The 12,296-nt window shown below is 44.5% G+C and overlaps 1 protein-coding gene across 2 annotated transcripts in view; it reads left to right on the forward strand.

Moving 5' to 3' along the window:
* PLCL1 (phospholipase C like 1 (inactive)) overlaps positions 1-11,037 on the forward strand; it is a 212,248-nt gene extending 201,211 nt beyond the window's left edge. For both annotated transcript variants that reach the window (XM_075028078.1, XM_075028079.1), the window contains exon 6: positions 9,281-11,037. In XM_075028078.1, coding sequence (XP_074884179.1) covers positions 9,281-9,463 — 183 coding nt within the window. In that variant the 3' untranslated portion in view covers positions 9,464-11,037. The remainder of the gene's footprint in view (positions 1-9,280) is intronic.
* Positions 11,038-12,296: the final 1,259 nt, after the last annotated feature.

Below are 12,296 nucleotides of genomic sequence, written 5' to 3' on the forward strand. Positions count from 1 at the left end.
TTTTGACATTAACTCTGTGGCTTGCAGCCTGGGCGGCTGTGAGTCACCGCGGAGGGCACCAGGGAGCAGGGAGGTGCCAGCTATTCCCAGCCAAGTGTTACGCTCTGGGGTTGCGTGGCACAGGTGTTTTGTTAGCTGCAAAACATATCTTCTCCTGCAGCTGGTCCTTTTACTCAGAAAAATTAAATGCAAGAAAATTCTGCACTTTCTACCTCATTTTTCTTCCCCTTGTTTTGTTTTTCCGGGACTCTCTGGACTTTACTGGAGTTACCAGCTGGTGCTGGTACATGTGGGGAATTGGGTTTTGTGACCAAAGGAGGACTAAGAAATAAATGCCTGGACATACAGCTTTGATTTCCATCTCATGGCTGTGTATCAAAAATAAATAGTGCCCCAAATTCTTCAGTGATGTGGGGTTTTCTTAGTATTGATTGTGCACTCCTGGGCTCTCATCCAACCCTTTGATTTCAAATATATCACCAGAAAAAAGGCAGACTCCTAGCGTGGAGGGGTTGACAGCGAGAGTCCATACATTTGTGGCTGTGCTTGCAAACTGTCTGCTAGATGTAGTGCCCGAGAGACACACAAGCAGCTGAACTGCTCAGCACATGGCTAACATCAAATTAATGGCATTATTTGTGAAAGCAAATTCCTGCTGCAACGCAGTTACAGACAGTGGATGTTCACATTCATTGCTTTCGACAGCCTGATATAAGGTAATTTAATTTAAACGCCCAGATGGGAGACAAGCAAGAGGCATTTTTTTAAAAAATGAAAATGAAAGCCCACTCTTTTTGCATGTAAAATGCCTGCTTGAAGGAATAGATTAGTAGCCATACAGTGCAATTGATTTGCAAGAGCCCATGGATTTCAGTGGAGAGCTCTGTTTAAAGATCAATAGGGAACGCTATAACATGAGTGCTTTTGCCACTCGGGTGTTCAAGCAAATGCTTGACGTTAATTCCTTCTCAGGCTTTGGTCTAGGGCCAGTAGGGTTTGGGAGGACACTTGACTGTGTTTCAGAGAACAAGCTGGCCATCTATGTCCTTTGCCTTTATTTCATTAGGCAAATCCTGTAAGAGAATTACAAATACAGACCCTCTTTCCTAAGTTGCCATGGCCGCACAAGGCAGTGATATACTCAACGCTGGCAAGGCCAGCTGCCAGAACCAGAAGGTTTTCTAAGTATTTGCTTCTTTGCTAGTTGCATGATGGTTTTGAGGTTCTCCTTGTATGACAGGAGTGTTTTGTTCATTTCCACCTCCCAGGCTGCCCTCAAGGTCTGGGTTCGGCTGTGTCACACGATTTGGGAACATACAAGAGGTGTGCTAGCAGTTTTGTAGTAAACTGGGGAGCCTCGCCCAGCGTGGTGCTGAGGGGGCTGTCTCTCAGTATCCAGCACAGCCACTTAGATTTTAAGTGCACCTTTCCAGCAGCTGGGAAAGAAGGCGAAAAATGCCACAAGTGTTTTTCAAGGGAGTGCCACACCGGCAGAGGCAGCCAGCATTCCCTTTTCCCAACCGCTCACGTTACTGCCTTGTGCTCTGGGATTGACTGCTTGGCTGTGCAATGAACTGTCACTAGCCTCCTAGAAAAATAACCAGGCTAATGCAAAACACCTCTGTAGATCCCTGTTTAATCATCCTCTCCAATGCAGACTTTTGGGGTGCAACCTAAATGGCAGATGAAATCAGTTTAAAAGTTTTGGGGTTTGCGTGGGACAGCCTAATAATGAACAACTGGCAGATTGGTCTAGTTTGGGAGTTTAAATATAAGTAGTTAAAATCAGATGGAACTGTTTTTCTGGTAACCTGGATATTGTTCTTAACACACCACACTTACAATTTTAGCAAAACCATTACCCCTCGTCCCACCACTACACTCCCTGATAAAGAAAGAGTCCCTCCCCATCTTTCCAGTAGGCGCCCTTTAAGTACTGGCAGGCTGCTGTAAGGTCTTGCCAGAGCCTTCCTTTCTCCAGGTTAAACAAGCTCAAGTGTCTCAGCCTGTCCTCACAGGGCAGGTGCTCCAGCCCCCTCATCAGCTTTGTGGCCCACCTCTGGACCCGCTCGAGCAGGTCTACGTCTTTCAGAGTACCCGTCTGCAGGTAAACCATTGGGTATGTTAACAGAGTTGTCCAGCCTGTGGTCGCGATGAGAAAACACACTAGAGCCATGAGTGAGGTTAAGATTTGATTTGTATTACAAGTTAGGGCCATTCTGAATCTTACTTTACTTCATTATTTATTTGTTCTATTTATTATCATTTATTGATTCATTTTTATTAACAACTTCTGTGTCCCTTTGCTATGGTATCTGAACACCTACTATGGTTGCAGAGATCTGTGCCTTGCAGAGGACTGGACTAATATACCGGAACCTGCTGGATGCTCAGGGCAAGCCAGGGCTGAATGGGCTCTGTGGAGAGGCCATAATCCAGATTCCTGCCCACTTTCCCTTGAACTGCTGAGAGCCCCTTCTGCTTTTGCACAGAGGGCTCCTCGCCATGTTGCTTTGGAGTTGCCATGTGAATTTTACCAACCACCTGGAGTAATGCTGGGGTTGTTCTATTGCTATTAAAACTGACTACACTGGAAAAGAGACTGTGCTTTGTAAATGGTATTTGCAGAGGTGGTTACGCCTTAGCTCTTCACCCAGCAGTTGTCCTTAAGGTAGGTCCTTGCTGGCAGGAGGCTGCTGGCTGGGATGTATCACCTTAGGGCTGTGCATCTTGGCAAGTTGGTGAGTGCCCTCAAGGCTGCCAGTGTTGCTTGCAGGGGTGGTTTCATTTCTGAGACTCATGCAAATACCAGGTGCGAACAGGATTTTTTTCCCTGCGTAAGTAGTAAAACAGTTGGGAAATACAGTGAGCCAAGGTCGGTTCTGTGCTCCTGGTGTCTTTCCTGGGGAAATGAGCTTGAGTTTCTTTCTGCTCTCTGAACCTGCTCAGCCCCCTGTGTAATGAGAGACAGGCAGGAAAGCCTGGAGCCAGCATCCATACAGCTTGTTCATGAAATAAACAGAGAAATGATGAAGTGAGGAGTAATCTAGGTTAGATGCAGAAATACTGGGTGATTGTTCCTGTTAACTATTCTTCCTCCTCCTCCTCCTCCTCTCTGTCTTCTTCCTCATCCTTGCTGTCCTAGGTGTCCCAGCTGATGGCTACGATGCATTGTGCAGATCAGCCCTAGAGATTCTGACCTCATTGCTTGGTGCAACCTTTGATTCAATTTTAACGCTTATCTAAAAACTCACGTTCACCTTGTTTTTATCACATAACCTTGTGTGAAAGCTGCACATGACAATCTATTCCACAATAGTTTCTCTTTCCTGCTCTTGCTTACAGAGATTTAACACTTCATATAATGGTGACTGCCTTTCCCTAGGTGGATGTTTTCTTTTTCATACATCTCAGATCTGTTCTCTGTGTGATATAATTGATTCTCAGCTCTGTTTCCTTCTTGCAAATTTTTGCTAGACCCTGCTTTGGGAAATGGGAGAGAAGGTCTCTGGCTGTCAGTAACATGCTGATACACCAAAATGAGAAGCTCAGTTTGACATCTGAAATTACTAGCAAATACTGAGAAACTCAGTGACTCAGGCCCCAGTGAGGACTTGGTGGGATTGCCAGATTCACTTAGTGGCAAAACTGTCGCTGGTTTCAGCCAGGTAGAAACAAGTTCTTGCATTTGGTTCAGCATTGTGTGTGTGGGAAGCTACCCCCAAAACCCAGACCTTAAATGATACACCAGTAGCACAAGGATTGCCATTTACGTGCCACCTTTTATATTCGTGGCCTTTTTATTTTCCTGACAGGAAGTGAATTTCTGCTATGCAAGAGCTTAAAATAAATTAGCAAGTAACGTTTGGCCTGTGCTTTTCCTGTGGGGTGACTAATTTTTGCAATCCTTTATTTTTCAGTGTGTGAGAAGTGATTATATGCTTTGTGTAAAATCTTTGTGTACAGTAATTTTTCATGCTAACATGTACACTATGATCTCTGTCACAGAGAATAAAGCAAAGCTTTTGATAAACTATATGCAGTAATAATGAAAAGGGTAGAGTTTTAAAGTCTGCATTGATACAGAAATACACTGTGTTTTTTGGAGTACTCTGTTCTGAAATGTGGATGGATCATAATCAAATTCATATCAATTGTTCCCACATTTAACTTTGAAGGAGGCATGAAAAAAATATCTGCTTTTGTAATAAGTTTAACATAGCAGTCTAATTATTTCATTAACGATTTCCTCCTCAGGATTACATTTTCAAAGCCATGTGTGATCATTTAATTGTGTGCTTCCTTATTAATATTAAACACAATTTAAGTCACGCTATGACACATCGAAAATGCACCTCTTGTGGTAAATGCCGCCTCCACACACAGTATCCCAATATCACAGCAGCTCTCCAGCATTTCTGCTTTCTGAGTCCCTTGGCACAGACTATTGGTGCCGTTACCTTACGCGTGTTACCTCTGAAATGTGGAGTGATGCAGTGCTTGCGGTTGTTTTATTTGGCCGCGTCTGGATTTTCAGCCAACCACTGGCGGCCTCTGGAGATTTTACTTTGTGATTAAATAATAATGTAAGAGCTTGTTTCTTTGAGAAAAAGTTAAAAAATAACAGTAATATCATGAGTGTGATGTGGCATGGGTGGTAAGACCTCTGTTATTTATTGTTTGTTTACTCAGCCCTTGAGGAGCGCAGAGGAAAGCTCCCATAATGTGCTGTCAGAGAACGTGTCTGCCAGGAGATAAGCAACCGTCTGCTTTAGCAAGCAGCAGATTACAAAATGGCCTTTGCAGCCACTGTTTCAGCCTCCCTGAAAACATGGCCAGTTTTGAATGCCGGGAAGGCCCTATTGCTTAAAACGGGATTTTCCACTTTGCCAGTAGTAAAGCAAGATGCTCGTGTGGGGTAACCTGGCAGCGCGGTTCACTTCTGCACAGGCCGAGTGGTGGCCTTCAGGGTCCTCCTGCAACCCCCTGATGCTGGTGCAGGCAGCTGCCAACACGGGGGCTTTGGGTCCTGCCTGTGCGATAGCCGGCGTGCCCAGTCCTGGTGGGTGCCCAGAACCAGCAGTGCCTCATGACCTACATGTTGCAGGGTGTTTCCTAGAAAGCATAGGAATTGAAATAATAGTTATTAACATTATTAACGTACATACACATGCCCATATATATATATTTATGTAGAAATATACATGCAATGTGTAAAAAAAAAATAAAAATACTGTGGAGTCGAACACAAAATGGTGCCACTTACCTAACTCACCTTCTTCTCTCGTTTCCACAGCGTCATAGTCTGGGTTGTTGTTGGATATAATGAGCTGTCGTCTTGACTCATAAAAACTTAGGAATTTTATTTGGCAAAAAAAATAAATTATAAAAAACAACATACAGAATTCGTCCCATCTGTGGCCATTGCCAGTGTCTGTCTAGAACTCCTTATGCTTCTTAAAGCCTTTCATGGGTTGTCATTGAAACTGAGCAATATTTAAAGCCATGTCAGATTACCCCTGTTTTCTAAGTAGTATTAACCTGTCAAGGTAAAGGCTTATAATCTTACAGCTGCTTGACAAGCTGCATTATTTGTACTGTAATGTTAATTCATGCTGAGGCTCCACGGTTAGTTGTAGTTAGGTGTATGAAACCTGACATTTAATATTCCCTAACTCTAAATAAAAACAGCCCCCTCGATCAGTTTTTCAAGTAGAACACTCGATTAATCTCTTCTGGCTTAATTTAGTGTCCTGCCAAATGCTGAGTTTAACCTTTCTCACAAGTATTTATTTTCAGGAAAGTTGGTGATATCAATAGCAGAAGGGAGATAGATGGATAGATGCCGAAGTGGACCATTGTGATCTCTCTTTGTCTGGAAGAGAGATGCTTTGTTTGTAAGGGCAAAGAGGATTGTTCTGCACACGGAGATGATCACAATGACTGATCTATGAGGGTTGTTTCAATGCAATCGTACTTTTAAAGTTTACTCCAGATTCTATCCAGTATTTAGTTCGTTATGGTGTTGACACAATTTTGCTGACATTTTTCTTAGTGGATTATGCTCACAGCCAGTTTTTCAAAGCAGACAGATGGCTTTTCAAACAGAGCATGCCCACAGATTATTTTTTTTACGGCGCCTCTAGAATTATGACAGCTCTGTCAGAGGGGTCTGGTTCATCGTTAATTTTCTTGTGACAGATGATTCAAAATCATTTTTGCTCCTTCAGCTTGCTCAAACGAACCAGCTGTTTCAAAACAAAAAATACAAGGAGACTAAGACATAAATCAATTGCTCTGTACATGAATGGAATTTTACTATTTTGATAAGTCCATTTCTGTTTTTAGATCACTGTAAAATAAGAATGTCTTCAAAATATTGGAAGTATGCTCAGGAGGAGTGTTTTTCTTCTTGGAACCTGAAGACATGTTGTGCATTTCCTCAGATGAAATCTGTAATCTGAATTGCCTGGTTAGTTAAATGTGAAATCAGAATATGCATAAGGGAGAGCGGGTGGCTCAGCACTGTCACACGGGGTGTGAAGTCCCTTGGCTTCTGGGGAATTCAGATACAAGTCTCGGCAGGGCGGACTCGGGCTGTTGTCCTCCGAGCAGGGGTGTGTCAAATCCCTAGTAGCTTCCCTTAAATGAGTGTCTCAGAGAGTCGCTAGGCAAAGATGCAGTTTGTGGGCCACCCTGAGAAGGATTTCCATGCTTTGTCCTTACCCCGAGAAGGAAGAGGAGATAGGAAGAAGGTGACATGGACTCAGCTGAAGCTCTTTTTGTGTCAGCTTATGGAGCTGTATCCGTCTTGTGCTGCTGCATGACGGGAAATCCTCCTCTGTGCACGGTGTGGGTGAGTGCTCCCACTGCCCGGGGAGATGCTGGCCATGCCACAGCAGAGGACAGACTTCTAGCAGTCTTGCCACAGACACCCCAACTAAGGGGACAGCAGGTGTTTCAGGGTACTGGAGCTTCATCGTCATCATTTTACCTCTCTGTTGCACTGGCTCTCCCAGGTTTTGGGCTTAGTTGTTCTTGGTGCTGTAGGGCTGTCTGCTTCGAGTTGCTTCTTGTGCTAGGGGGATTTTTGTGTTCTTGTGCAAGAATACATAGTGCCAGGTTTTGACTTAGAGAGGTTAAGGCTGCAAAGCATCATCACACCAATTTTGTCTGCTTGTTGGTGCAGCCTTTGGTGTCTTCAATCCCATGTGTATGATAAGAAACAGCAGCAGCCCCACTGCAGCAGGATCTATTTCATCCTAAAACCAAACTATTGCAAATTGCATTTGTGTATTGAAGAATCTACCACCCTTTTTGATAACATTATCACGTTATTAATGATGCTGCTGTTGGATCTCTTTGCTTATGCTGCAGTGTCTTGTCCCTGTCACTACAGCACCAGCATGATTCCTGTGCCATTTGCAGACAGGGAGGGAGATGGGGGCATACCACGTGCTCGAGGCATCTACAGGGCTCCTGGATTCCTGCCTACTGTCTTTAACCATAAGCTCAACCTCTGTCCTAAAAGCAAGATCACAGCTATGTGAAATATGTGCTGTGTGAATTATTCTTGTTTTGTTTTTCAAACCATGTCTATTTGCTGGATCCCAAGCTACTTGTCTGTTTATTCCCGTAACTGTCATGCTGCCGAGATACAAATCTCTTCAAATGTGCTTCATACCAAATAGCACAGAGCCGCTCATGCAGTCCCAGTAATTTTTGTTATTCTCACACTGAGTTGGATTCCCAGCATCTGGGTAGCTATTTGCATTGTTCAGCAGGGACAAATTCATGTCACCAGGAGATGAAGCAATCATGTTCTCGGGCGCGGGCTGCCGTCCCTGGATGACGTGCTTTTCCACGTGGTGTTTACCAGTGTAGTGGGACGTGCAAGCCACCATTGTTTCTTCGTTGTGAACATTGTTTACATGGGCTCAGGCGGTGCAAGTCCAGTGCCAGGCGCTGGTGAAAAGGGAACTGTGCTCATCGGTGTGGGATAAATCCTTCTGCTTTGCTCTGGGGTCAGGGAGAGCAGAGAGATGCTCCCACTGCTGGAAGGTGTTGTGCCGTGACTCGTCCAACACAACTGGTTTGTTCTGAAAACCAAAGGAGGTTCGGTGATCAGTTGCCCCTCCAGTGTGCCCCAGGTCCTGCTGTAACATCTGTTGTCTCCTCAGAGACCCCGCAAAGCATCTGTGGTTTGCAGGAGGTCAGATTAGGTTGCAGGGATGCGAATGTGACATTTCAGTCAGCAGAGGTATTCCTTCTGAATATGCGTATAACCAGCTGCAGTGGGTGGTGTACTTTAAGCTGTACTTTGGGTGACATTTGGAGAAGAGCAGCTCAAGTTCTTAGTGATACTGAATGTTAATAACCAGATGCATCTCCGGGCTTTTATTTATTTGTATCCTCTAGCATCAGAATCTTGTCACTTTGCAGCACTTGAGATATCAATATTGCATAAATATTCATTTTGGCATTTCTGAACCCCAACTCCTTAATACAAATTTCATGTAACACGTTTTTCCTGATAGTTACAAATTGGACTGACATCCTGTTAGTCGCCTCACCTTTACGCACTCTGAGAAGATGCAGAAGCAGGCGTTTGCTCATGAAGTCTCTCATTCCTATTCGCCTGCTCGAAGGTCCCGAACAAAATGGTTCAGGTGGATTTACTGTAGTGCTACAGGTTGTTGTGTTTCATACAGGCGCGCAGCTTGGCCTGCCTCTGCTAAAGGAGGGCTGAGGCTGGGTAGCAAATCCAGGTGCAAGGAGGGGTGGGTAACCAGGGGCTCGCAGCTCATAAGGGACCCCCGGCTGGGGACACACAGCCATTGCCACGTGGGATCTGATGCCAGGGCGCAAGGATGGAGCAGTGGCACAGGGAGGGGGTTACCGTGTGCCATTGCTGCCTCGTCCCTGGCAGGCGCTCACTGTTGACTGTGAAAGACCAAACGCCTTCCCCTGCGGGCTCCTGAAGGCCAGGCCCAAATTACCTCCCGGGGGTGACTTGGAAGCGGGGGGAGTCTGGTGCCTGTCCCACTGTGCTAGCTGCTGCCTTCCTCACTGAGCTGGGTGCCGGGCTGCAGAAGGGGCTTCAGTCCCTTCCCCAGAGGCTGGCGTTCACGGGCGGCAGAGGGGATTCGAGACAGGACCTTGGACCTGGTCCATGGCACCGAATGGTATGGCAGACACACGAAAGCAGTATTGCCGCTTTCGGTCCCGAGCGATGTGTGCGATCCCTGACTGTCTCCTGCGTGTCTGTCTGCATCCTCAGGGCCAAGGAGATCTCCTGAAGAACGCCAAGAACGAAGCCCTGGAGAACATGAAGCAGATCCAGCTGGCGTGCCTGTCGTGCGGACTGAGCAAAACTGGAAGTGGGCATGCGGATGCCAAGTCAAAACGGTGCCTGGAGGCAATACAGGAGAAGGATGCCGGAGATGAGAACGGGAGGCTGTGAGGGGGGGCAGAGCTGTCACATTTGTCACAGATTTCAATAACTCTAAACTATTTTTTTAAAGCATTTAAAAATTCACACAGGAATGCCCTCTGCAGGGTGTTGATAGTATTAAAATCTTCACAATGTCAGTATTTTAATGCAGTTAATTTATCTAAGTTAAACTCTGGTAGTGAGATTCCTAATGAAGCCAAGCTGTCTGTATGCAAGTGCGTGTGTGTGTGTGCGCACATGCAAATCCTGTAGACGCCCTTTCATGCATTACATTAGCCATTTGCTAATTTATTCCTTTGTCATCTTTGAATAGGCCTGTTCATTCTGAAGATCAAAACAAATAGAAAGTACTTGTATCAGTTTTGTGCTTTATTTTACTCTCCAGCTTTTATCATTTAACTTATAGGTTACATTACTGTTACGCTGTTTAAACAAACAAAGAAAATACAACAACAAATGTCACCGACAGCTGTTTTTGTGAGGGCAAAACCAGTGGTTTGCTGCAGATCCTGAACGTGATTTTTAATGAACAATTCAAACCAAGTAAACAAGATATTAAATGGTCAGAGTTGCTGGATAGATTATGATTAGATTTGGGGTGTATATTTCACTGAATTTTAGCAAACAGCTCTTCAGGATACACCCAGTTAGCACGTACTAACATAAGAACTAGCTGATTTATTTCAGTCCAGTAAATCATTGCTACCTTGTACATCTGCAGGACAGTTACAGTCGTTGCTGATAGGCATTAACTCATGTAGTAATGAACATAGCTAGTCAGCCCTGTAGTTAGGAGGAGAGCTGTGAATATCCTTTGGTGATCATGAACTCTGAAGGTGAGCTTCAGGCCATTCTGAAACACCCAGTGGTGCCAGTATTGGAAGGAAGGTTTTACAGATTTCATCAACTGTGAGCTTTACTGCAAGAGGTGTGAGAGGTCAGATCTTGCTTACCGCCTTCTGCTTAGATGTCAAAGCCAGTTGGATGAAGCAAGCAGGATCTGGCCTTACGTTTTTGTGGTTAAGAATCATGCTGTGCTAGAAATTTGAAGCAAGGCTGCAGAACTGCTACAGATGTAGTGTAGAGAAATAGCTTGGGGAAAAAAAAACAGGGTACCAGCATTTTTGTGCAGCAGTTGCAAATATCCTGACACATGTCATATGTTTAGGGTAGTTCTGAGAATTGGATGCCTCTTTGTGCTGCTGTAGAAAGGAAACAGAGAATGTCACAAAGAAATGCATCCTTCTCCCTCCCAGTGTCCAGCTCATGTACGCTCACAACATTCATTTCAATCGTTTAAGTACTGTGCTTGAGTGTAGTATTTGTGTTACCTTTAACAGGACTAAGTGTTTTATGGTTATAAAAAAGACTATATTTATTTAAAGCATTGCTTTTATTTTGAAAAGCTACTTTTTAAATTAATTTGATTAACAAATATGCTAATTTTCTGAACTTAACAAAAAGTAATTGCTGAAAGTTTGACCATTGGAGAATCTTATATAGCTATTGTGTTAAGTTATTTTTGACTTCTCAATAACACTATTATGTTCATGTTGCACATTACTGAGAGAGTAAAGCTATGAAACAACTTTGACCCATGTTTTTAAAGTGATTTAATACAGAAGGTAACCTGTGAAACTTGGATAAATGTGGGTTAGAGTGGGTAAGTTGCTTGAGAGAAGGTCCTGCTCTAACGGGACCTGTATTATTGCAAAGGTTGTAACTCAGATGCCTTAAATGCCATTTCAGTAGAACTTGCCATATGTGTTCAGATCCAGCCCTAAATCCTCTGTTTATCTCTCCATTAGATTATGAGTGTGTATTCAGCCTTCACTGAGGTCTGGAGAGGTGTGTCTTTTGTATTTCAGGCAAGGCAGAAAGCCCAGATCAATGGTGTAAGTGTGCATGTTCATGTTTTGCCCTCCTGGTTACCTTCCTGATTTCATCATGGGTTATGTTCATATGAAAAACAGTACTTGGCCTTCAGTATTTACAGTTAGGGAGGATGGAAACTGTTAACCTAGCACCACCATTTGTGAAGGATCAGCCTTCAGAAAGCACCTCTCTCAGAAGGGGGAGGTTGTGTCAGGAAGGGTGAGTGGCTTGCCTCTTGGTGCTTCATTTAAACCTAGAAATAGCTTGGTTTTCTCAATTTAAAAGGCTATCCTAATGTCTGTACAGGAACTGCTGGCAAAATACCTCTAGTCCTCCTTCATTCTCTGATGTTATAAACAAATTAACAAAATTACATAGAGAAGGACTTGCTTTCTGTGCTCACATGGAAAGGGGTACCACATAGCTCTTGCTCTGTAAGTATTTGCAGAACCAGAAGACAGCGGCTGGATGGAAATTCCATAGCATGCACACACACACACCTTTCATGCCTTGTTTAGCATTCATGTCGTGTCCTGTGCCAAGGTCATGCTGCTTGGCTTTCTGTGCCAAAATACAGGGAGTAGAAAACCTCGGGCACCCTGGATTGCCCCAGGCAGCTGGGACTGCTCCTGGTGCTGGTGCCCGCAGCTGGAGCAGCTCCAGCCTCCCTCCTGCACGAAGAGAGGGCTGGCAGCAAAAGCTCATCTCACCTTCCTCTCTGCCCCTTTGAAGTCACTGGGAGTAGAAGTGGATGATAAAGTGGCAGTCAGCCTAATAAAAATTCAGCCTTGAAGGAGAACACATGGAAAAATCCTATCCAGCATCAACAGCAACAACACACAGGGGACTGACTGCCTGGCCTTTTCAGCAAGTGTTTCATGACATGCCTGGCTTCTTCCAGTGGCACAACAACCTTCTCTGGGCCCCGTGCTGGTACGATTTGCCTGATGTCCCATCTGAATGGGTG

Source organism: Buteo buteo, chromosome 5 (genome assembly GCF_964188355.1).
Source record: "Buteo buteo chromosome 5, bButBut1.hap1.1, whole genome shotgun sequence".
Lineage (NCBI taxonomy): Eukaryota > Metazoa > Chordata > Aves > Accipitriformes > Accipitridae > Buteo > Buteo buteo.